This window comes from Lagenorhynchus albirostris, chromosome 10 (assembly GCF_949774975.1).
Source record: "Lagenorhynchus albirostris chromosome 10, mLagAlb1.1, whole genome shotgun sequence".
In the NCBI taxonomy this organism is placed as follows: domain Eukaryota; kingdom Metazoa; phylum Chordata; class Mammalia; order Artiodactyla; family Delphinidae; genus Lagenorhynchus; species Lagenorhynchus albirostris.
In genome coordinates this window covers 78,456,427-78,483,420 of record NC_083104.1, presented here as the reverse complement: position 1 = coordinate 78,483,420, position 26,994 = coordinate 78,456,427, and the positions used below count along the sequence as shown (strand labels likewise).

The following is a 26,994-nucleotide window of genomic DNA, read 5'->3' as shown; positions in this document are numbered from 1 at the left end:
TCAAGACCAGTTTTTGGCTTACTAGTTGGGGAAAGGAGAACTTTCTGGAACTAAGATGTCATGTCTCTCAGTTGGGTTGGGGTGAGATGGGATGGGCATCTCTATGTGAGGAGGAAGAGTCTGCGCTTAATAAGAGACTGTGATTTCACTAAGACCTTTAATAATAACAGTGTCTTGGGCTTTGAATAAATGGCTTCAATTACTGCACAAGCCGTGCTCAGTCCTTTTTACCCTGAAGTCCCCCTGCCCAGTATTTCTCCAGAAGTTCCCTTGCTTCATTCCAGAAAGTAGCTAAACTCTATGAGGCTGATGTGCCCACTTGATATTGGAGCAGGAAAATATCCCACTTAGCTTCTCTTCTTCATGTTTCCTTCCTTCTCTGGTGGACTGTGCCCCTCACCTGTGCTCTCCATCACAGCCCCCTTTCTTTCTTCTTCTCCCCCCAATACATACATCTCGGCTGTCTCGTGCCTTCTTTTCTCTTTTTTTTCTGACTCTCAGTTATTTCATGACCATCTCTCCATTTTCTATAGTGTGGATCTTCACATCCAGTACATCACAGAAGTCTTCAGCGTCCAGCCTTGCTGTGGGTCCGTTCTGGGTGAGTGGCTTTGACCTGACTGGTATTATTTATTCAGCAAGTCTACTCCCTGGATATTCAGAGTTTGTTCCTGGTGAGACCAGAGAAGGGGCTGCAGGGAGAGGTGCTTTCCCCTGCACTGGAAACTGAGTGATGTACTTTGGAAGGTGTGAAAACTCAGGATCCCTTAGCCCAGTGAGTTCAGGAAATTAAAGAATTTTTAATTCTTTAAAGGAGATGTGCCTGGTTTTCTTTTTTCCTAATGGAAGGAGGCTGAAACATCTAAAAAGTGGCGCATCTCGAGTACATATCACCGAATCACTTTGCTGTACATCAGAAATGAACACAATATTGTAGATAAACTATATTTTGATTAAAAAAAACAACAGTAGTAAACGAGAGAAGAGCTTCCTGAGTTAGCCGTTTTGATACTGCATGTGCAAGGGCAAGAGGCATGAGTCTTTGATGTCTTCGCTTGCTCTAGGGATGTAGATGAAGGACGAGACAGAGTCAGAAACACAAATGTCAACATGGGAGATGTCAGGACAGGACAAATAGAGAAATCTAGAAAACTACTCATTTTCAGAAAAAACTGAAAGCTGTGTATTTGCCTGTGATAATCATTGTGATAGTGGATGAAATAACACATTATCCTTTAAAAAATTTTTTTTGATTGGGGTATAGTTGATTTACAATGTTGTGTTAGTTTCAGGTGTATATCAAAGTGAATTAGTTACACACATACATATATCCACTCTTTTTAAGATTCTTTCCCCATATAGGCCATTGCAGAGTATTGAGTAGTTCCCTGCGCTATACAGTAGGTACATTCTCCTTCTTGAACATAGTATAATCCTTTTTAAAGCTGCTTGGCTATACCACTGATTTGGTAATGATAAGGGGTACGTTGCCCCCATCCCTGTCCTGAAGATGGGATTTGATTGTGCCTCAACTAGAAAGTGAGACGATGTCTATGAATACAGCAGCAAAATTACAAGCATGCTTCAATGTTTCAGTTCTTCTTGATATGTCATACACACACACACACGACTACATAATATATGGAATACTGGAATATTACATAGAATAATATAGAAGATAAGTAGAAGACTTCAACAAATTAGATTTTTCATTAGTAAGTTTAATATATATAGAACAATATACATATATACTACATAATAACAGAGAATAATACGGAATATTAAGGCAGATAATACAACAGATGACAAGAAGACTAAAGAATTTGATTTTTCATTATGTATATGTTGTATACATATGTATATGAAATATACATATCCTCTTTCTACATAATAATTTGTAGAATCATATAGACTGACATGTTAAGATAATATAGCAGATGACAAGAGCACTTCAAGAAATTTGGTTTTTCATTAGTGTCCAAGTTGATGGAGGTTTCTAAGGATCTATAAACATACTTGGAAATTTTGTCTTAAATAGTATAAACATTCCTCTTATAGGACAATTTATATTGTTTTACTATCATGTGAAATTTAGCGCATCTGACTCCTGCCAAAATGATCACACATCAACATTGATGAGTGAGGTGAGATACTTTCACTAACACTTACCCCACCTTTTACTTGGTCCTGCTGGGGCTCACATAGGGGCTGTGAGTTCCTAGTTCTGAAATATCAGCTTTTCAGTTTTATTCTCAATATTTGTGCTTTAGGTGGAACCATCCTCAGCATCTCAGGAAGAGGGTTCAGCAGGGACCCAGCTTTGGTTTGGGTGCTCGTGGGCAATCGGTCCTGTGACATTGTGAACTCAACGGAGACGAACGTCTGGTGTGAGACCCCGCCAGCCCCCCTGCCGCCTGGTGCCCCAGCCCCTGTGGAGGTCTGGGCTGGCAGCCAGCCCTTCCCCTACCAACCTTTGCCAAGCCTGGTGGGGAAGGGCTTCATCTTCACATATGAAATGGCAGCAACCCCGGTGGTCACAGCCACGCAAGGAGAGATCACAAATCACAGCCTGAGGCTCTACGTGGAAGGGCAGAATCTCTCCAACTCAGAGGTCCTTCTGGGGAACTTGAGCTGTGATGTTGAGACCCAGTCTCCCAGTAGCAACACAAGCCTGTCTGGGTGCACTTTTCCTCTTCACAGTTTGGAGGCGGGCATCTATCCTCTCCAAGTACGTCAGAGGCAGATGGGGTTTGCTGACATGTCTGCGGTGCCCCAGCAATTTGTGGTGTTGCCTCAGATAACAGCCATTTCCCCAACACTTGGGTCCACTTGTGGAGGGACAGTACTCACGGTGAGGGGCTTGGCTCTCAATTCCAGCAGGAGGTCAGTTCAGGTTGACATTTCAGGTCCTTTCACTTGTGTGATTTTGAGTTTGGGGGACCAGATGGTCCTCTGTCGGATTACCCCGGCGGGTAACCCCTTGCCTGGCGCTTCCTTCACCCTGAATGTTACTGTCCTGGTTAATGGGCTGCCCAGCGCCTGTCAGGGGAATTGCACTCTTTTCTTGTGTGAAGAGACAACTCCTGTCCTGGACGCCTGGACCACAACCATCAGTGGGTCTCTGACCACAGTGCTGATTAGGGGTCAGAGGTTAGGTACCGCGGCTGATGAGCCAATGGTGTTTGTGGATGGTCGCCTTCCTTGCCCTGTGACTTTCTTTAATACAACCCACGTGGCGTGCTGTATCAGTGGCTTGGCCCCAGGACCCCACTACCTATCGGTTCTTCATACGAGATATGGGTATGCTTGCTCTGGTCACGTTTACAGACACTTCCACATTTTGCCTCAAGTGTTTCATTATTTCCCCAAGAATTTCAGCCTCCATGGTGGAAGCCTCTTGACCTTGGAGGGTACAGCCCTGAGGGGACGGAACTCCACTTTAGTCTACATTGGCCAGCAGGCCTGCCTGACTGTGAACCTCAGCTCTGAGCTCATCCAGTGTGCTGTTCCTGCAGGGAATGGCTCCGTTGCCCTGGTCATAGAGGTAGATGGACTTTCTTACCAGGTGGGCGTCATTGGTTACGGCGACGCCTTCACCCCCGAATTGCTCTCAGTTTCTCAGACTGATGACGTCTTAACGTTTTCAGTGGCCGGGATCTCAGGAGCTGCGAATGTTGACATTTTTATTGGGATGTTCCCCTGTGTGGGTGTCTCTGGCAACCGTACCCTTCTCCAGTGTGTGGTCCCGTCCCTTCCTGTCGGGGAGTACCAAGTCAGAGGTTATGACCACCTGAGAGGGTGGGCCTCATCTATCCTGGTGTTCACATCCAGAGTGACCGTTACAGCAGTGACTGAGAACTTCGGTAAGTCAGGCAGATGAGGCAGAAGAGCTTTCTTTATATAAGTGGATCAGTAGCTCCTGTCCCGACTCTGTGAGGTAGGAAATCAACGTCAGTCTGAATGACAGAAGGAGAGAGAAGCCGGTTTTCCTCTTACAGCCCCAGCTTCCTCCTAAAACTTTGTCATGCTCCATTTATGAGGCTTTGTTTTTTATCGAGGAGATTGTGCATATTCTTTAAGTGTTTGATTGTATTTTAATTTGATACATTAACCCGCTTTAATTTGTGCTTTAAGTAATACCATTTGTAAGAGCTCATAATTTGATCATTTAAGTAGAACATAAATGCCTTCATTTATTTTTAAACCTATCTGCCAATTTGAATTGTTTTAAACTTATTAAATATGATTAATTTTTATCATTTTGTACTATTTCACAGATGAATTCATACTCCACCAATAATAAGCCAATTGCACAGTATGATTTCATTGGTTGAACTTTTTCTCCTTTTAGATGTATTGATATTTGCCTTGCCTTTTCTTCCAATGATGGTTTGGGTTTCTGTCCCCTTAATGTCTTACTACACTTGAGATAGCTCAAATGCGATTGTGATGCAGAAAGGTTAGAAGTAATTATGGGAGCAGGATCCTAGACTGATGAAGTACGAACCAAGCCATTTCTCGGAACAAATACGTCTGGCCTCAGCTGGGCGGGATGCTATGGGGATTGGGGTTTGGTCCTGAGTCTGTCACTGTCTTAGCTGGGTAACTTTTTTAAGCCTCAGATTTCTTATTTGATAAAGGGTTTGGGGCTGGATGCTCCCTTGTTCCCCTTTCAACTCTCTAGGAATCCATGACTTTTATGGTGAGAGAGGAGGGGTAAGAATGCACCCAAGCAAAAAGTTTGTCAGGTAGCTGTGTAAATACCACCTAGATTTGACATTGAAGGCAGGAGAAACTAGACCTCTGTCTCAATGTAGACTAGAGGTCTCTGCACATCTGACATTTTCAGATGTCAGCTGACATTTTCCTTTATTGATTTTCAGACTGAAGCAAACCATGTTGTCTGTTAAGAACTGACATGATTTTACCCATCAGACAGGCACTCTTCTTACACAGTAGGTAGGAGTATAAACTGGGGCAACATTATTTTGGAGAGAAATTTGGCAGTATTCGTCAAAAGTAAAAATTTACTTTTCCTTTGACCTAGCAATTCCACTTCTAAGAAGTTGCACCAGTTTTACTCATATAAGTGTATATAGTTCATTGCACCATCCTTAATTGCAGCAAAAGAGGAGAAATTATGGAACTATCAATCAATAGGAAGATTGCTCAATAAATTATGGAATAATCATATGATGGAATTCTAAGTGGCTATTAAAATGATGAGCTAGGGGGCTTCCCTGGTGGCACAGTGGTTGAGAGTCCGCCTGTCGATGCAGGGGACACGGGTTTGTGCCCCGGTCCTGGAAGATCCCACATGCCGCGGAGCGGCTGGGCCCGTGAGCCATGGCCGCTGAGCCTGTGCGTCCGGAGCCTGTGCTCCGCAGCGGGAGAGGCCACAACAGTGAGAGGCCCGCGTACTGCAAAAAAAAAAAAAATAAAAAAATAAAAATGATGAGCTAGATCTGTATATATAGACTTGGAAAAATGTTTATGCTACACTTCTAACTTTTAAAAAAAGTTGTAGAATATTATGTATAGAATGACCCCTTTGTATAAAAAAACCTATATACTTAGAAAATTCAAGAAGAATTCACAAGAAATTCTATACATGGCTACTTCTGGGGAGTGAGATAAGTAGTTAGGGGAAGTTTTTCTTTCACTTTATACTCTTCTGTATAAAAAGTTTAAGAACGATAAATAAGCATTATTTTTCTACATAGGAATTTTTACACGTTTTATAGGTTGTTGAATTATTGGGGTTTGACAGAATAAGGGCTCCAGGCTTTGGAGGCCAGAGCTTAGTGAGAAGAAACTGAGAAAACAGGGAATCTAAGGCCAGTGTGTGGACTCAGGAGGGCATAGAAAGAATGAAGGGGAGCAGGAAAGCATGGGTTTGAATTCTGAGTAAAGAAAGATTTGCCTCTATGATGGTGAACTCATCATTTTGTCTTTAAAGGCTGCCTGGGTGGAAGGCTCGTGCATGTGTTTGGAGCAGGATTTTCTCCCGAGAACATCTCAGCTGCCGTGTGTGGTGCTCCCTGCCAAGTCTTGGCTAACGCGACAGTGTCTGCCTTCAGCTGCCTGGTTCTGCCCCTGGATGGTCAGGAAAAATGCCATATTCGTTTTTTAAAGAGTGTATATGGAAATGACATACTTTGGTTAACTCCATTTTTTTGATAATTAATGCTGTATTGACTTTAAATTTTTCTATGTGTTCCTGAGGGGGAAAAACACACTGATCCCCATCTAAAATGGTAGTTAGAATTGGGGACCACCTGTTAAGATGAGTCATAACAGTTTTTGTCATGTTAATGACAACAAAACATTTATCATCTATGTTCTTTTTTTTTAAACATCTTTATTGGAGTATAATGGCTTTACAGTGGTGTGTTAGTTTCTGCTTTATAACAAAGTGAATCAGTTATACATAAACATATGTTCCCATATCTCTTCCCTCTTGCGTCTCCCTCCCTCCCACCCTCCCTATCCCACCCCCTAGGTGGTCACAGAGCACCGAGCTGATCTCCCTGTGCTATGCGGCTGCTTCCCACTAGCTATCTACCTTACGTTTGGTAGTGTATATATGACCATGCCACTCTCTCAGTTTGTCACAGCTTACCCTTCCCCCTCCCCATATCCTCAAGTCCATTCTCTAGTAGGTCTGTGTTCTTGACGGCAGTCATATAAAGATGGAGAAAGTAGTTCTGAGTGGTGAATACTAGTTTCAGTGACAGCCTAGGCATCGTGGAGAAAACAATCTTGTCTTGTTCTGAGGTGGGGCTGCTGAAAATGTCTGCCATCTGGAGGTCCTAGTGAAGGGATTAGATCATTCTGCTGGAGAGCTCTTGCATATTAGTGTGCTCAGGTCTTGAATCTTATTATAGGAAAAAAAGGCCAACATTAACATTATCCTTTTATTCTGTAAAGTCCAGATAATTACCTGAGCCCTTACTCAGTAAAACACCATGATCTCTCACTGTTGTAAGCTTTGTAGCCATCACATAAATTGTGGCACGGGAAGCCATGTCTTTGTGGGGTGGAGGGTTTAGAATGGAATGTGCAAAGCTTTGATATTTCTATGATGGGGCTCACAACACATGCTTATAACCCACTCAGCTTCAGAAAAAAAAGTCTCAGGGATGAAATTACTAATATCACTACAGGGTCAGCTAAGCCAGGTGGTTATTTGGTTTGCATAATCATAGATCTTATACCTGTGCACTTAAAAATAATTTGTACTCATGTTTTCTGTAAAATGCTTTAAGTTATATTCCTAATTTCTGTGTCTGCAACTTGAATGTTGGTGGAAGATTTACAGTGATAAAAGCATCACTTCTGAGCTTGGACAAAAATTCCATGATGGATAATACTGTTGTGATGGCAGTTACACTGGATGGTCTTAGACCAGAAGGAGGAGTGGTGGTGGTGGCCGTGGGGATTGGGAGGAAGGAGAGGAGGAGGAAAGGAGGGGAGAGGAGAAAGAATCCTTGCTTACGATAGTGGAAATCGAGTGTCCTATGACCTCATGTATATGAGCAGAACATCACAGATGAGAGATCTGTTCTACTTAAGATTCCACAATAGGAAATTTAGGATATGGTAGAAAGTTAAAGTTAATATGTCTGTTTCTTCCTCTGTTCTAACTCCTGTGCCTAGAACTGTCCTGGCTTAGGGGACGTGCAAAATTAATGTTCGATGAAAGAATAAATACGGGAATTGGGAAATGGTGGAAACGTAAAACCGACTCCCCATTTCTAGGTCCTAATATTTAACAAATACTGCTACAGTTTTTTTGGAGGGGGCGGGGGGCTTTCACGTATACACTATTTAAATTAATCAACTCTTTGCTATTATTTCAAGACATCTAGTTTCAACCAGAAGTACAAACTAAAAACCAATGAAGTTTCAGGGTCAGGTAAATTGTGTTATTGGGAGTTTTATAACTCATAGGAGAGGAATAAAATAAATTATTATATTTTAAAAGATTTGATTAAATTTAGAAAAAGAATTCTCAAAATTCCTTGATTTTTAGAAGAGGAAAACATGAGTGAGGCGCTGTAACTTTTACCATTGTCACTAGGTGTCAGCAAACACTCATTGATTGTACAAGGACTGCTCATTTACTCTGGGGAAATGGATAATTTATTTTCCTCTTTCATTAAAAAAGAATTGGGAGATTGGGATTGACATAAATACACTAATATGTATAAAATAGTTAATCAGAGCCTTCTGTATAAAAAAATAAATGAAATAAAATTCAAAATAAAAAAAGTCTTTTAAAAGACTTTTAAGTAGTGTCTATAAAGATGGAGAGGAACTGGCGGAATCCAACTCCACTGGTTTCTTTTTTTTTTAACATCTTTATTGGAGTATAATTGCTTTACAACGTTGTGTTAGCTTCTGCTGCACAACAAAGTGAATCAGCCATATGTATACACATACCCCATATCCCCTCCCTCTTGCATCTCCTTCCCACCCTCCCTATCCTACCCCTCTAGGTGGTCACAAAGCACCGAGCTGATCTCCCTGTGCTATGCGGCTGCTTCCCACTAGCTATCTGTTTTACATTTGGTAGTGTATATATGTCCATGTCACTCTCTCACTTTGTCCCAGCTTATACTTCCCCCTCCCCGTGTCCACAAGTCCATTCTCTATGTCTGCGTCTTTATTCCTGTCCTGCCTCTAGGTTTGTCAGAACCGTTTTTTTTTTTTTAAGATTCCATATATATGTGTTAGCATACGGTATTTGTTTTTCTCTTTCTGACTTACTTCACTCTGTATGACAGACTCTAGATCCATCCACCTCACTACAAATAACTCAATTTTGTTTCTTCTTATGGCTGAGTAACATTCCATTGTATATATGTGCCACATCTTCTTTATCCATTCATCTATCAGTGGGCATTTAGGTTGCTTTCATGTCCTAGCTATTGTAAATAGTGCTGCAATGAACATTGTGGTACATGACTCTTTTTGAATTATGGTTTTTTCAGGGTATATGTCCAGTAGTGGGATTGCTGGGTCATATGGTAGTTCTATTTGTAGTTTTTTAAGGAACCTCCATGCTGTTCTCCATAGTGGATGTATCAATTTACATTCCCACCAGGAGTGCAAGAGCGTTCCCTTTTCTCCACACCCTCTCCAGCATTTATTGTTTCTAGATTTTTTGATGATGACCATTCTGACTGGTGTGAGGTGATACCTCATTGTAGTTTTGATTTGCATTTCTCTAATGATTAGTGATGTTGAGCATCCTTTTATGTGTCTGTTGGCAATCTGTATATCTTCTTTGGAGAAATGTCTATTTAGGTCTTCTGCCCATTTTTGGATTGGGTTGTTTGTTTTTTTGATATTGAGCTGCATGAGCTGCTTGTGTATTTTGGTGATTACTCCTTTGTCACTCCACTGGTTTCTTACTTAAGATCCAGGATGGGAGTTGGGGATTCTATGTATCCCTGAAATTGGATAAGACATTTTGAGAATATGATTGTGTATTTTTTTTTTTGTAGGAAGTAGGTCTACAGTGTACATCGAATTGTCAAAGGAGTGTGTCTCATAAATTATTAAAAACTACTAAATAATTCTCCTACTTTCAGATAGGATTGCACAGAACCAATTTAGTTAAGAAGCTGTTATATTTTAAAAGATTTTTTAGCGGGCACTTTCACAGCAGCGACCCATACAAGTGTTTCACAGTTGCCTTTCTCAGGGAAATCTATCCTTTTACCTACTAATGCTCCCCACTCTACTTTTTTCAACCTTAATCAGCTGGCAGCCCTTGGGAAAGCTGAATAATTTCAGTCCTTCTAACACAGTGCTTCTCAATGATATTATTATTGAGAATTACTGAAAAAAATATTATTACCGGAGCAGCAACAGTAGCAGCACCTGGGATTTTGTTAACAGTGCGAATCCTTGGGACCTACTGTATCAGAAACTTTACAGCAAGTAAACATTTTAGTATTTCTCTTCTGAGCTTCTTGAGTATAATCTGTAAAAATATGCAGTCACTATGCTGTACACCTGAAACTAACATAATGTAAATCAACTATACTTCAATAAAAGTTAAGAAATGTAGAACTCTAAAAGTGTCCTGTTAAAAAAAAATGTCCTGTTGCTGCTTTTGGGGTCATCATCTTTACTTTTCCCCCAAATTGTACTTCTAACAAAAGAAGAATTTTCTTTCTTCATATGATAGGTTGCTAAAGCATCTTGTCAGTCTAATACTCTGTATTTGTTTAAAATCAGCAAGATCTTTGATCTTTTGGTTTCCTGCATTTATATCTTGAGTTATACCACATGACTTCTTCACGGAAACTTTGACTTTTCCATGAGGCATGAAAAGCTAAAGTGATTAAGGTCGCACGGCTATTTTGTGGCAGAACCTTGAGTAAAATCCATGGATTCTGATCCCCAATGCTGGGCACTTTTCATAATCCACCTTGTCAATTTGCATCCATGTAATCACCCATAATGAGTTCATTATTTTATAGGTGTTAAGCCTGTTTTTATTTGCCCCAGGGCTTACTAACTGGAAAGTTCTCATGTTTCCTCTATCCATACAAGACTCTTACTTTCCAGACATTTTAATTGCTGTAATTCTTTGGGAACACAGTCACAGAACCTACTATGTGTTAGGTGCTTTGGAATATACCAGCAATAATAATACTATTTGTGTGTGATTGAATAACGGCAAACCCTCTCATGTACTTGTCTTATCCCTTGCTGCATGCAGCCCTGTGATGTAGGCAGGCCTCTTAGCTTCAAGCTCATAGCCCTTGATAACATGTGTTACGTACCTGCATGAACAAGCTAGCTGCAGAGGTAGAAGGCTAGAGGAAATTTTTCTTTTCTATTTTATTAAGGTTTTCAGGCAGAGATGCTCCCAAACCATCTCATGTAGAGATTTGTTCATCCTCCTGTTAAAGGTTATTGCCAGTCTGGCTTGGTGATGCTTTTTACATCGTGTCTCATGACCTGGAAAGAAATGGTCTCAGGGTCAGAGGGCTTCAAATCATTGCTGTTCTTCTTTATGAAATGTTAATAGTCATAACTCTATGAGAATCAAGAACTTCTGTTAATCAAGAGATCCCATAAAGAGAATGAAAAGTCTAGCCACAAATCTGGAGAAGGTATTAGTAAGCATATAACCTCTGTAGGATTAGTACCCAGAATATAAAACTCACAAATCAATAAGGAAAAGACAAGCATTCCAATAGAAAAAAAGGCAAATGACAGAAATGGGAATTTCATAGAAGGGAAAATACATTGTTACTAAACATATAAAAACTTGCTCAACCTAAAAAGTAATGATGAAAATTCAAAATAAGGCCACAATGAGATGCTGTTGTATACTCACTGACTGGCCAAAATTAAGAGTCTGATAATCCCAAGTGCTGACAATTATGTGGGTTACTGGGAAGTCATAAATATAGGTGGTAGGAACGTGAAATGACACAACCACTTTGGAAACAACATGGCACTGTCTTGTAAGGTTGAACTTGCACCTACCCTATGAGTAGACAATTTTCTTAGAGGTATATACCCTAGAGAAAATTCCATACATGTTTGTAGTAGCAAAACCTGGGAATTACCCAAAAGTCCATTGGTGACAGAATAGGTAAATATATTGTAGTACTTTCACAGAATGCAGTGTTGAACAGCAGTGAAAATGTTTGAACAACAGTTACATGCAATAATAGGGCTAAATCTTGGAAACATAATATTGAGTGAAGAAAGCAGTTCTAAGGATATTATGCCATGTAGTCTATTTTCTAAAGTTCAAAAAGAAGTAAAATTTAACAATCTCCTGTTTAGGATACAAACCCATGTGAGAAAGCTATTTAAAAACTGCAAGTGTTTGTTTCTGAGAATGAGGAGGAAGTGGGTAGACTTGGCCAGGAGCACATAGACTGGAGAGCATCTTGACGGTATTGGCTTATGTTGGCTGAATTTATGGTACATTCACATGAGTTTTCTGACTAGGTGATTCATATTTTACAAAAACATGATTTGTATCTTCTGTATGAATTATGTACACATAGTACACTTTTAAGAAGAGGAAATGAATAAGTTTATTTTCCTATTGGTCAAGGAAAAACACATGGGCTTGGTTGATGTAACAAAGTAAGGCCTTTAGTTCTTTCTGTGGTTATTACCTAACCCAACGTTGACCGTTTCATGCAGTGTCCTTGGCTTTCCTGTGTGGCCTGAGGCCTGAGGAGGAGAACTGTGAGACCTCTGGCTGCAGCTACGTGCAGTGTGATTTGACTGTTGCTGTGGGGACAGAGAGCCTGCCCGAATCATGGCCTTATTTCTACACCTGTGAAGAGAGTTCCCGATGCATCTGTGCACAAGATCGTTGGACAGAGTCCGTCTTTCCATCTTTCTCAGGCCTCTTCATCAGGTAACCTAGTCCTCTCCCTCCCTGACCTTCCCCACGAATGCACAGCCAGTGGATTAATGGAATTCTCAGGAACTGCAGGCTGCGTGGACACAGCCCTAGGGCCAACCCTCTTGTTGGAGGGACTGTTCCATTGTGGATTCCAGCCAGTCTGCATATCAAAGAGTCTCCTGTCTTTTCAAGTGTTCAAGAGAACATCTGAAAAATCTGCCCAGTAAACAGCCTGCTTTGTTCTTGCTTAGATTTTAATATTTATCTTCTGATCCAGAGCAACATCTGGTGAATGCCAATGGGGGAAAAAGATTAGACATTATGAAAAACAGAAGGCTCTTTTCCCGTTTCCTTTTTCTTTTCTTTCCAAACAGATTCACAAGTATGAGAAAAAGTCATAGAGAAATCCAGCAGATTGTGCAATGTTTATTCAGAAGAAAGGGGGATGCATGGGCCGAAGGACTGTAGATCTAGGATTTAAAAGCCATAGGCTTATAAGTTTTTGAACTTAAAAAGCAAACAAATAAATACCACAACTTTCCAGGTAAAAATCCCCTTTTCTAAACACATTTAAAAAAGAGTGTGGCCCTGTCGGTTGCTCTAGATGACCTTCATTTCTGCAAGCAGCTTCCTTACTGTGAAGTGTGATATTTCAGTGCTGACTGTGGCCCTGCGTCCTTCTTTATTTCTTATCTAGATAGAGTGGTTACATCCTATTATTTAATGAAGGCCTCTTTCCCCATTAAAAAATAAAACTAAACAAGACCAACTACCCAGAGGAAAAGTGAGAACCAGCCCTTTCCATGGCAGTCAGAATTTCTGATGTCCTAAGACAGCATGTGTTTTACTTTTTAACATCTTTATTGGAGCATAATTGCTTTACAATGGTGTGTTAGTTTCTGCTTTATAACAAAGTGAATCAGCTATACATATACATATATCCCCATATCTCCTCCCTCTTGCATCTCCTCCCACCCTCCCTATCCCACCCCTCTAGGTGGTCACAAAGCACCGAGCTGATCTCCCTGTGCTATGCGGCTGCTTCCCACTGGCTATCTATTTTACATTTGGTAGTGTATATAAGTCCATGCCACTCTCTCACTTCGTGCCAGCTTCCCCTTCCCCTTCCCTGTGTCCTCAAGTCCATTCTCCACATCTGTGTCTTTATTCCTGTCCTGCCACTAGGTTCTTCGGAATTTTTTTTTTTTTTTTTTTTAGATTCCATATATATGTGTAAGCATATGGTATTTGGTTTCTCTTTCTGACTTACTTTGCTCTGTATGACAGACTCTAGGTCCATCCACCTCACTACAAATAACTCAATTTTGTTTCTTTTTATGGCTGAGTAATATTCCATTGTATATATGTGCCACATCTTCTTTATCCATTCATCTGTCAATGGACACTTAGGTTGCTTCCATGTCCTAGCTATTGTAAATAGTGCTGCAATGAACATTGTGGTACATGACTCTTTTTGAATTATGGTTTTCTCAGGATGTGTGCCCAGTAATGGGATTGCTGGGTCATTTGGTAGTTCTATTTTTAGTTTTTTAAGGATCCTCCATACTGTTCTCCATAGTGGCTGTATCAATTTACATTCCCACCGGCAGTGCAAGAGGATTCTTTTCTCCACACCCTCTCCAGCATTTCTTGTTTGTGGATTTTTTGATGATGGCCATTCTGACTGGTGTGAGATGATATCTCATTGTAGTTTTGATTTGCATTTCTCTAATGATTAGTGATGTTGAGCATCCTTTCATGTGTTTGTTGTCAATCTTTTTATCTTCTTTGGAGAAATGTCTATTTAGGTCTCCTGCCCATTTTTTGTTGCGGTTGTGTGTTTCTTTGATATTGAGCTGCATGAGCTGCTTGTAAATTTTGGAGATTAATCCTTTGTCAGTTGCTTCATTTGCGAATATTTTCTCCCATTCTGAGGGTTGTCTTTTCGTCTTGTTTGTGGTTTTCTTTGCTGTGCAAAAGCTTTGAAGTTTCATTAGGTCCTATTTGTTTATTTTTGTTTTTATTTCCATTTCTCTAGGAGGTGGGTTGAAAAGGATCTTGCTGTGATTTATATCATAGAGTGTTCTGCCTATGTTTTCCTCTAAGAGTTTGATAGTGTCTGGCCTTACATTTAGGTCTTTAATCCATTTTGAGTTTATTTTAGTGTAGGGTGTTAGGGAGTGTTCTAATTTCATTCTTTTACATGTAGCTGTCCAGTTTTCCCAGCACCACTTACTGAAGGGGCTGTCTTTTCTGTGTTGTATATTCTTGCCCCCTTTATCAAAGGTAAGATGACCATAGGTGCATGGGTTTATCTCTGGGCTTTCTATCCTGTTCCATTGATCTATATTTATGTTTTTGTGCCAGTACCTTACTGTCTTGATTACTGTAGCTTTGTAGTATGGTCTGAAGTCAGGGAGCCTGATTCCTCCAGCTCCGTTTTTCTTTCTCAAGATTGCTTTGGCTATTCCATACAAATTGTGAAAGTTTTTGTTCTAGTTCTGTGAAAAATGCCATTGGTAGTTTGATAGGGATTACATTGAATCTCTAGATTGCTTTGCGAAGTATTGTCATTTTCACATGACAATTGATTCTTCCAATCCAAGAACATGGTGTATCTCTCCATCTGTTTTATCATCTTTAATTTCTTTCATCAGTGTCTTATAGTTTTCTGCATACAGGTCTTTTGTCTCCTTTAGTAGGTTTATTCCTAGGTATTTTATTCTTTTTGTTGCAGTGGTAAATGGGAGTGTTTCCTTAATTTCTCTTTCAGATTTTTCATCATTAGTATATAGGAATGCAAGAGATTTTTGTGCATTAATTTTGTGTCCTGCTACTTTACCAAATTCATTGATTAGCTCTAGTAGTTTTCTGGTAGCATTTTTAGGATTCTCTATGTATAGTATCATGTCATCTGCAAACAGTGACAGTTTTATTTCTTCTTTTCTGATTTGGATTCCTTCTATTTCTTTTTCGTCTCTGATTGCTGTGGCTAAAACTTGCAAAACTATGTTGAATAATAGTGGTGAGAGTGGACAACCTTGTCTTGTTCCTGATCTTAGTAGAAATGGTTTCAGTTTTTCACCATTGAGATTGATGTTGGCTGTGTGTTTGGCATATATGGTCTTTATTATGTTGAGGTAAGTTCCTTCTATGCCTACTTTCTAGAGGGTTTTTATCATAAATGGGTGTTGAATTTTGTCAAAAGTTTTTCTGCATCTATTGAGATGGTTATATAGTTTTTCTCCTTCAATTTGTTAACATGGTTTATCACATTGATTGATTTGCATATATTGAAGAATCCTTGCATCCCTGGGATAAACCCTACTTGATCATGGTGTATGATCCTTTTAATGTGCTGTTGGATTCTGTTTGCTAGTATTTTGTTGAGGATTTTTGCATCTAGGTTCATCAGTGATATTGGCCTGTAGTTTTCTTTCTTTGTGACATCTTTGTCTGGTTTTGGTATCAGGGTGATGGTGGCCTTGTAGAATGAGTTTGGGAGTGTTCCTCCCTCTTCTATATTTGGAAGATTTTGAGAAGGATAGGTGTTAGCACTTCTCTAAATGTTTGATAGAATTCACCTGTGAAGCCATCTGCTCCTGGGCTTTTGTTTGTTGGAAGATTTTTAATCACAGTTTCAATTTCAGTGCTTGTGATTGGTCTGCTTATATTTTCTATTTCTTCCTGGTTCAGTCTCTGAAGGTTGTGCCTTTCTAAGAATTTGTCCATTTCTTCCAGGTTGTCCATTTTATTGGCATAGAGTTGCTTGTAGTAATCTCTCATGGTCCTTTGTATTTCTGCAGTGTTAGTTGTTACTTCTCCATTTTCATTTCTAATTCTATTGATTTGAGTCTTCTTTTTTTTCTTGATGAGTCTGGCTAATGGTTTATCAATTTTGTTTATCTTCTCAAAGAACCAGCTTTTAGTTTTATTGATCTTTGCTATTGTTTTCTTCATTTCTTTTTCATTTATTAATTCTTCTACTTTGATCCAACGATTTTACTTCCAAGATTTTAAGAAAGCAGTTAGAAAAGTGTAACATTTATGAAGAACTATAGTCTTCAATGCTTTAGGTATATTAACAAAAACAGTTGAAATGAAGTAAGCGTTTAGTAATAAAGAATGAATCCAAGTGATAATATACTAAGAACCTTGAAAAACCATGGTGTAGAACATTTAACCAAAGAAGGAAATGCTTACAATATACTGAGGAGTGAAAGGTACAGGTCACAAAATAGTGCCTCAGTGAAGTCCTGATGGTGTTTATAGTACATGTACATGTGTCACACAACAGGTGATTGGGAAAAAGACCGGAAGGATGTATTCTAAAATGCTGATAGTGCCTATCCCTAGGGGGCTGGAGGACTGATCATATTTGTTTTCTTCATTGTGTTTTTATGTAATTTTTTCAGTGAACATGTACTAATTTAATAACCAGAAAACACAATATAAATTTTACATGGGGTGCTAGGAATATCATGTGCTAAATAGCTTACCTTGGTTCCTCTTAAGATTGTGCTTGTGAACGCAGAGAACTACTTTCCAGGGTCTTTGCAAAGAACCCATTTCCATTAAATGGTTTAACCCCCTGCCAGCCACTACCACTATGGATTTGATGTCATTTGGCAAAGACAGACATTTTTATCTGTGGCAAATATATGCCCAGTTTGTCCATCCATCCATCCATCCATCCAGTAGTTATCAAGTGTTTATTATGTTCCAGGTACTGTGCCAGGAGCTGGTGACTCAGTGGTGAATGAGATGCAAAGTCCCTGTCCTTAAGAGTAGTGGAGCAGGCTAGACAATAAACAAGATGATCACATGTTCTGATACGGGCTATAAAGTGATAAAAAACAATGGAGGCTGCTTTTAAAAATTTTTTTATTTCATTTTTTGTTATTATTGTTTTTTAAATTGCGGTATAGTTGATTTACAATGTATCAGTTTCAGGTGTACAGCAAAGTGATTCAGTTATACAAATATATTATATTTATATATATATATATATATGTTCTTTTTCAGATTCTTTTCCCTTTTAGATTATTACAAGATACTGAATATAGTTCCCTGCACTACACAGTAGGTAGTGATATCAAATGATATTTGTCTTTCTCTGTCGGGCTTACTTCACTTAGTATGATAATCTCTAGGTCCATCTATGTTGCTACAAATGGCATTATTTCATTCTTTTTTATGGCTGAGTAATATTCCACTGTATGTGTCTGTGTGTGTGTGTGTGTGTGTGTGTGTATCTCTCACATCTTCTTTATTCATTCATCTGTCAGTGGACATTTAGGTTACTTCCATATCTTGGCTATTGTAAATAGTGCTGCAGTGAACATTGGAGTGCATGTATCTTTTTTTTTCCCCAAGGGAAAGATACTCATTTATTTTTATATTTTTTTACATTTTTTAAAAATTTTATTTATTTATTTATTTATACAGCAGGTTCTTATTAGTTATCCATTTTATACATATTAGTGTATATATGTCAATCCCAATCTGCCAATTCAACCCACCCCCACCCCCACCCCTCCCCTGGAGTGCATGTATCTTTTTGAATTATAGTTTTCTCTAGATATATGCCCAGGTGTGGGATCACTGGATCAGCTCAGAGGAGGTTTCTCTGAAGAAGTGCCTTTTAAGCTGAGCTAAGGACAAGTGTCATTATGGAGAGTCAGGCAGTGGGGGCAGCAAGTGCAAAGGACCCATTAAGTTTCATGAACTGTCAGAGGTCAGAAGGGCAGGAGTAGGGTTAGAAGGAGGAAAAGTGGCTCGAGAAGAGCTCGGGGATGTATTAAGGCCTCAGAGGCCATAGTAAGGAGTTTGGATTCTATTCTAAGAACAGACTAAGTATCTTTCTAAAGTCACAGTCAAGCCCCGGCAGTATCAGGACTGGAACCCAAGGCTTCTGACTCACAGTGTACTCAGCATGATGCTGTATTGTTGGCATCAGTAACAGAGCCTTGGCTGGGCTGTGCGGGTCCAGGAGATTTGAGACATGGGAAGCAATTTCACGCTAAGTGAGGGAGGCAGAATGATGGCATGTGTTTTTACTGCCTACCATAGAGAGTGCATCCAAGGAGAATATCTGCTTACTTTTGGATCTGGTTGGACCGACTGAAAGAGCAATAGATTGGGACTCAGGAAACTTAGGTTCTAGAACTCTCTCTCCCACCGTTTGGGCCAAATATTCTTACCACATTCCCTCAAAATAAATATTTGTGTGCATGCGTGTGTGCATGCACATCCATATCATCTATATCTATGTATTTCTCTGTGTACACATATGTCTATAGTTAAAACTGGCCAACTGTGCTCCTTAATTTGTAGGATGGTTGTGGAAGAAAACATGACATAGTAATATTAAGAAACTTTGAAATTTTGCAAATGTTAGTCCATTTTTGACATCCTGGTGTCTCTGCTCATCTTGATGATGGCTTTTTAATGAAAAAAATTTCTAGTCATATAATCAGGGCCAAAAAAGAAAAGAAATATGAGCTAAAGGTTGTGAAAAAGTCTAAGCCAGCAGAAAAGGGTTTTAACTCTTTCAGAGCAAAAAGAACATGATTTGTTTTCACTTTCTTCTTGTATTGGGAAGCAGGGCACACAGGGTGGGAAGCAGCCTGGAAACACAGGACAATGCAAGGCAGAGTCAGGGATGCCGTGGTGCCCAGGCCTACGCCTGACATCACAGAGGTGGGAAGGACCTTCTGTACCATGGTCATTAGTCTTTCCTGGGAAGATCAGTGGCCCCACTGTGACATCTGCTTCTTCTGTCGTGTGCCTACGACTGCGGGGAACAGACTGTCTCCTCCGGGAACGGCCTGGAAAGCCACAGCGACCCTTGTTACAGCATCGACAGATATCAGCAGAGTCTTCTACTGGGGGACCAGCTGTTAGAGCACTTGCTGAAGAAACAGGCTTTGTTTAATTTGTTCAGGACTTGGTCAGCTGGAGTGACCTTCCAATGGCAGGTGATATATATTGTGTTTCTGGAGTCACTAGCAAAATGGAACAATCCACTGTGAGCTGGTGGGCATTGCTACAGGCAGATGAAAAGAGGGCAGGGTGACTTACCTCATTTTACTCTAACCTTTGCTGACGAAGAACCTAGAAGGGGCAGAAGAAGTCTTGTTAGGAGGTGGAAGCCCATGATCAAGAAAGGTTGTAAAGGTCACTCCTTCCCTTGAGTTCAAGTCAGTATCCCAGATCATCATATAGTGAGTATAAAAAACCTGCTCATATGAGTGAAGATCCACAGTTGGAAATGAACATGAGAGGGGAGCACAGAACAGAGAGGTGACAGGCAAATATTCTTTCCCTTGCCTAAGAAGCAAAAAAAGGGAATTCTGGAAAGGTAGACAACTAAGTTTACATTATCCCTGACAAAATTCCAGAATGAATTATTAATCAGATGGCTTGTGAGCCTTCAGAAATGGGAGTAGCAATCTGGGAACCGATTCACAAGGAATGAGATGGTGTGGAAAACCAACTTCATTTCCTTTCTGATGGCTTTATAAGAGATTTATGATGGCAATGGTGATGGAGAGCTTCTTAAACTATTCTAGCAACCCTCCTACCCCCCGCCCCCCAGTAGCAAAAGAAAGGTTCTAGCTGCAAAGCCCAAGGTACCCTGTCACAGAATCAAGTTGCTTTGAAGTCAGGTGTTTTATTTGCAAAGTCCATGTGAATTTTGCATTCTACTTCATCATATTTCCATAGGTATCTAAATATTGCATTTTAATTTGAAAGTTAAATTACTTTGCTTTGCTTTTCTGAATCTTTGCATGCAAGTGACACTCCAGGAGCAAATGCTATGTTTATCCTGTGGCTTTGTCTACCCCTGGATGACAGCTCAGCTAAATGGATGTGTAGCTACATTACAGGCTCAGATTCAAAATGTATTTGAGCAATGGGTCCACATGAGTGAGACGACCCGTAACAACAATGAATGTAAATTCCCACATTGACATTTCAACAATAATACCACCTATGTCACTACCACCTAAAACTATAACAAGAACTGACTTTATCGGACACTTCCTTGCACCAGATTCTGGGCAGGTCCTTTTGTAGGATTCATTTTGCTCCATCCCCCAAACACCTCTTTAAAAGAGTATCTTTATGATTAGTAACTTCATTTTATAAACGTGGAAAAAAAAGCTTAGAGAGTCATGTCTTCAGCAATGTCAGATGGATGGTAAATATCTGCTCGGGGATTCAAATCTAGCTGGCTGGCTTTCAAGCCTCACTTTTGCATTATAACGCTTCTCAGAAAATCGGCTGAACACACGCAGCATGGTGAAATCCTCAGGTAATTGTGGCTCTGAGACTTTGAGTTCACCACCATCTTAATTGAAGCTTAGGGGCTACAAAATGAACACAGTATTAGGTGCCATGGTGGGGAGGGCTTCGATAAAGGGAGACCACAGCCTCAATGGTCAGCCAAACTGGGCTGCACAATATTAACATATTGCCAATCTACAGTAGGTGTAGAAGACAGTGAGTATGGAAGTCATGTCCTGGGTGGATACGGAGCTGGGAATGTTTTAGCATGAAGATGAGGAGATGACGTAGATGTGATAGTTATCCTGCTCATTATTTCTAGCAAAGTGTGGGAGAAACCATTTCGACATTGATTTGAAAAAAGATGTTCTAGTTGGACATGAGTTATAGTTTCTCAAGCAGTGATCTTTTGCCCTTTTCATCACCAGTCCTGGTCTTCCCGTGGGATATGCCAACTTCGTGGTGATGTCCCATCAGCATCTCAAAACTTGGGAGTATTGCTCTAGGAGATGGGACCCCTTGGATTCTCGTCTCGGAGTTGCCTTATTTTTGTGTTTGACTTTATGCAAATCACCAATCTCTTTGAGTTACATTTTTTATGCCTCTACCTAATTTACCGGCTGAAATGAGATCATACGTATGAAACTTAAAAAGTGTAATGCATCATGCATTATTATAACTAATAATCTTGGAGCCAGGTGCAACAATGCCTAAAGCCAGGATTATTCTTGAGTAAATATCACACCTGTTCGGGGCCATGCCCTGCAAACTCCATGCTCTCCTCTCCTCTGGACCACATATTTGTAGACTTTCTGTAATGCTACACTGCAGTTTTTCATTTTAAATCCAGTCTGGTTTCTCTCCTTAAAGCAAGAGGACTTTTAAAGCAAGTGGCTGGTAGTGTAACCGGCACATATATCGAATCTCCTTAGTCTGGGCGGTTAAGTAAGTTTAATTAATTTACTAAGTTAATGTTCCACTGCTAGCAACAGAGCCTCATTGCCATCAGCTGGGGAGAGGGAATTGAAAGCCTAAATGAGCTCATTTTTTCACAGTTGGAATTAGGGACCAGTTAGCCAGTTGTGTGGGTTTTCCAATTTCTCCATCTGCCCTGGGGGGATTCAGGCAATTCACTCCCCCATCACTGAATGTAAGAACAGGAAGAGGGAAGGGGAAAAGAAAAAAAAATTTTTTTCCTAACATTTGCTTCCATTTTTGGAACTGGAAGTATTATCTGTGCATTGCTTCTTTGGTTGGGTTTGGAGAAGCTTTTGCTAATGTTCCTGATAGAGCTGGAAAAGAGAAAGGCCTCAGTGAAAGATATTTACCATGTGCATTTTCATTGCAGGGTGTGCAGATAAAGGGAAAACAAATAAACAATAAAAGAATGGAAACAAAATTACAGAAATTTGCAAAATTTGACAAATGGTGGCCTGTGGTTGCCACAAGCTAATGGCTTGCAATGATTAATAAGAGTAAAAATAATTGCATTTCATTAAGATTGATGACACCCCATTTAACCTCCCCTCTCGTTTCAGCCCTAAAGTGGAAAGAGATGAAGTTCTCATCTATAATAGCTCCTGTACCATTACCATGGAAACTGAGGCAAAGATGGAGTGTGAGACGCCTAATCAGCCAATTACCGCCAAGATTACTGAGATACAGAAAAGCTGGGGCCAGAACACTCAGGTATAATCAAATCTTTTTTACAGACTGATTCAAACAGCTCAAATTAAATTTGTAATATTGTGTACATTAAAAAAACAATTTAGCCCAAATGGCAGCGATATATAATATTAAATGCTCTCAAACTTTGAGGAGCTGGTCTAATGCACAGCATCTGAATTCATAGTTAACTATGGTTAATCATATATTTTCTCAAAAATAAATGAGTGCTGCCTGGGCTCTTTTAAAGCACATTCTGAACAGATAATCTCAGCATTTTGTCCTGCTTTCCGCGAGCATGTTTGAAGGAAGCTCTCAGTGGTTTATTTCTCCATGAAATAAATGGCCTACAATTTAACCAGGCCCTTCTGGAAGGTTTCCAAATCACTCAGCCATCCTCAGTTGGTGGGATGGCAGTGTCTCCTGGTCCATCCCGAAAAGTCTGCGGGGTCATCTGGTCCAGCCTCCCTACCTCACCCATCCATTTTTAAAGCATCTTAGCCACCCCTCCAAGTGGGTTTTGTAAGAATGTGTCCTTAAAAGTCCCTTGTGGGAGATCCCACAGCCTCCCAGGAAATTTTCGAAAATTGAAATCAGAGACAAAGGGCTGTTTGGAAATGTATCAGATAATCTTTTACAACTCTCCAGGCTTCTCATGGTACACAGCTAAAAAATAATATTTATTGAGCACCTACTCCCTTAGGTGTCTTTCTCTTTATGAAAGCGATCCTCAGATCTCCCTCTTTTGTCTCTTTTATTGGAACAAACATTTATTGAGCGCCTATTAAGTAACACACGCTATCGGAGATCCTCTCATGAATGCTGCTGTGATGAAACCTTTGCAATCCTAAACTGTACCTCCTGGGTTCGTGAGGCCTGTTTTTTTATAACTTTTGGGCTGGTGCTGAAAAAACATGCAGTTACAAATAATGTGATTTTTCTGTCCTTTCTAAGCTGTTCCCTGTCTGCCTTTCCACCCCCCGTCCCCCGGGGTCTCCCTGTCCATCCTGTTACCTCCTAGGCTTTTCACACCCCTTTCCCAAACCTTCAGGTTGTTGCACAGGGCTGTTGCTTCTTCCTTCATTGTGTCCCCCCCTGCCAAATTCACCTCTTCCTTTCAGTGTATTGATAGCTTTAATTCTTTATCTGCAGCACTATGGTCCCCTAATCACAGCCTCCTCTTCATGCCCGTGCCCCTTCTCAGCAGTTGGCTGGCAGTGATGTTTACTGTAGTGAGTGAGGCTGCTGAATCAGCATTGAATTGTAGAAAGGGAGCTGTGGGCTGAAGGCCAGCTGCGGGACACTGAGCATTCTTTAAGGCTTTCCAGGCTTCAGTTTCCACCTGGGGAATAATAAGCTGGGTTGTTAAGGGTGCACCTCTGAGCAAATGCCGGTGACAGGAAGGAAGAGGCAGGTAGCACAGGGGTTAGGGGCTTTGAGCTGGACTGCTGGGAATGGAATACATCAGTTGCCCCCTGGGGGACTTCAGGCAACTTAGCGCCTCTGTGCATCAGTTTTCTCATCTGTAAAGTGGGGAGAAAAATGGTACCCCACCCCCCCAAATAGGGTTGGTATGAGGATTCTAGCATGTGAGCCGCTGTGAACTGCACGTCACACACAGTAAATGTCCAATGTTGGTTGTTCTTGTCCATGCTCATTTGCTAGTCTCAGTGCTAGAAAATGATACAGGATCCTTTCTCCATAGTGCTTGCTGCTTTGACCAGATCATTTCACTTCTTAGATTTCATTGAATTTCCCATCATCTCAAAGACTAATATTGAGTTTTTTGAGGGCCTTAAATGTCTGTCATCTTTAAATGTTTATACAGCATGTATTTATTGAGTTCCAATCATGTTCAAGGTCCTCTACTATGAAAGAGAAAAAAAAATGTGGAAAGAGACCCCTCTTTAGGGGGCAGTAGGGAAGACAGGTCATGTGTGGAGGTAGGTGAGGTTCAAAGAAGGACATGAAGAGTCAGTTCATCACAGTTGGATGTAATGTTGGACACCATCTGACCAGTGACTCAGCAAGGGATGAGTTAACTGAGGTCCATAAAGAGAGGTGATCTGATAAATCACACAGCTGTAATTTGGCATCATAACCCATGCAGCCATAGGTCATTGTGGAGGAAATAAGCCAATTAATCTTTAGGAACCAGAGGGGCATGTGTCTAAACCTACTAGACTAATGTCAGTGCCTAGGAAACTCCAGTCCTGGGATGTATGGTTGTCCCATAGATGTTGGGAAGTCTGAGGACCTTAGGTACACAATTGCCTTTTCTGGGTCTGGGAAGAACCAACAGTACCAGATGCTTTATCAGGGCTAGAGTTCTGGTCTCTAGGTCCAAGTACTATGTGAGAACCTTGGAACACTAGTTCCATGGAATGTTAAGTATTCTGGGATAAAAGGGTTCCAAACTCAAATACATTTATGAAAGTTGGATTAAAAAAAAAAATATATATATATTTATATATAAAACATATATATATATATGTTTATTGAGAGCATTCAGTATGTGAATATATAATGTAAAATTCTAGGAGAGGGCTGTAGTGTGGAGTATTACCTGAACGTGTTTGTCCACAGAGCCCTTTATTCCCAGAATTTCTTTGGGGGCTGGTATCTGTCCTGCTGCCCTCACTTTGGGAACTGTTGCCCATGCCATGCTCTTCTCCCTACCCTGGAGTGGAGGGTCAGAGTGGGGAAGGTTACCTTCAGATGGGGCAGTCAACTGAAGGTAAGTAGGCAGCATTTGTATTATGCCAGGAATGATGGGCAGGGTTCAGGCAGGCGGGGATGCAGAGGAAAGGTATTTTCGGTGGCGAAACGAGGATACACAAGGCACTGAGGCAAGAACCCACAGGAATAGTGTGAAGAGCATGGTGTATATGAAGGGGACTAGTGAGTCGTAGGTTTGTAAAGATGGGCTAGGATGAGATTGTGATGGCAGGTTCAGCGTTTTGTCCTTTAATTCATCAGGTGACAAGTAGTCCTCAAAGAGTTACTGCAAGATCCCAGGCGTGCTTTAGTCACATTGGTCTGGTAGATGGGTGTGGGACGCCCTGGGAAATGGAGGGGAGATGGGTGAGAGGTAATCGAAGGAGGGAAGTGGCAGAGGGAGTGGAGGGGAGGGGACACATGCAATAGTCAGCACTCGATAACTTGTGTTCGGCAAAGTGTTCAGAGAGATTGAAAATTCAGTGTGAGAGGTGGGAAAATTATCGGTCAATTTTCCCAATGGTCTTTTCAGATGTTTGAAGTATATCTATATATCTATATCTATATATCTATATCTATATATCCATGCTCTTGATTCCAGAATTGTAATCTCCAGCCCGGAACTCTTTCCTGAACTTTCGATTCCCAAACTTCATTGCCTCCTGGCATCTTCACTTGGATACCGAAATGGCATCTCAAGTCTAACAGGTTCTGAGTTGAACTCCTGATCTCCACTGCTGTTCTCCCCTACCGCCTCTTCCCCCCACCATAGTCCTGAACTGAGTTGATGGCAGCTTTTCAGTTGCTCAGGCTGTGGAGGCATCCTTGATCTTCCGAATCCCATGTCAGACCCATCAGGAAATTCTGTTGTCTGTACCTTTCATCCGACTGCTTTGTAGCAAGTCTATGGCTGTCGCCTCCGCCATCATCTACTGATGATTACAGAGCTGGTCTCCCTGCCTCTCCCTTTGCCTCCCCTTTCAGTCTATTCTAATGGAGCCCCAGTGACCCTTTCCAAATATGTCAGGTAATTACACTCCTCTCAAAACCTTTCCGTGGCTCCCAAATTCTCTCTCAATAAAAGCAAGTCCTTACACTTATCTAAAGGGCCATTCTCTGCACCAGCTTCCCACCTCCAACTCCTCTTTGGCTTCACCTCTTGTTTCTGTCACCTGTACCTGGTCTGTCCAGGCCCAGCGGCTCCCTGCTGTTCCTGGAACACGCCAGGCTCACTTCCACACTGAAACTTTTGCATCTGCTCTTCCTCCTGCTTAAAATACTGTCTCCTCCTTAAAATACTGTCTCTTTTTCTGTTTTGAATTGAAGTAGAGTTGATTTACAATATTGTGTTAGTTTCAGGTGTACAGCAAAATGATTTGATTATACACACACACACACACACATATATATGTATATATATATTCTTTTTCAGATTCTTTTCCATTATAGGCTATTACAGGATAATATAGTTCCCCATAAATCCTTGTTATTTATCTATTTTATATATAGTAGTGTGTATCTGCGAATCCCAAACTCCTAATTTATCCTTCTCTCTCCCCCCTTCCCCTTTGGTAACCATAAGTTTGTTTTCTATGTCTGTGAGTCTGCTTCTGTTTTGTAAACAAGTTCATCTGTGTTAGTTTTTAGATTCCACATATAAGTGGTATTTGTTGATGGACATTTAGGTTGCTTCCATGTTTTGGCTATTGTGAATAGTGCTGCTGTGAACATTGAGGTGCATGTGTCTTTTCAAATTCGAGTTTCATCTTTTCCAGATATATGCCTAGGAGTGGGGTCACTGGATCATATGGCAACTCTACTATTTTTAGTTCTTAAGGAGCCTCCATACTGTTCTCCATAGTGGCTGCACCAATTTTCATTCCCACCAACAGTGTAGAAGTGTTCCTCCATTCTCCACACCC

General features: G+C 40.6%; 1 protein-coding gene across 1 annotated transcript in view; it reads left to right on the top strand.

Moving 5' to 3' along the window:
• The window catches only part of PKHD1 (PKHD1 ciliary IPT domain containing fibrocystin/polyductin), a 433,598-nt gene that overhangs the window by 60,904 nt on the left and 345,700 nt on the right, over positions 1 to 26,994 (top strand). Inside the window, exons 30-34 of the mRNA XM_060164227.1 lie at positions 534 to 601; positions 2,271 to 3,863; positions 5,960 to 6,103; positions 12,190 to 12,409; positions 22,228 to 22,378. Of these exons, the coding sequence (XP_060020210.1) occupies positions 534 to 601; positions 2,271 to 3,863; positions 5,960 to 6,103; positions 12,190 to 12,409; positions 22,228 to 22,378 (2,176 nt within the window). The remainder of the gene's footprint in view (positions 1 to 533; positions 602 to 2,270; positions 3,864 to 5,959; positions 6,104 to 12,189; positions 12,410 to 22,227; positions 22,379 to 26,994) is intronic.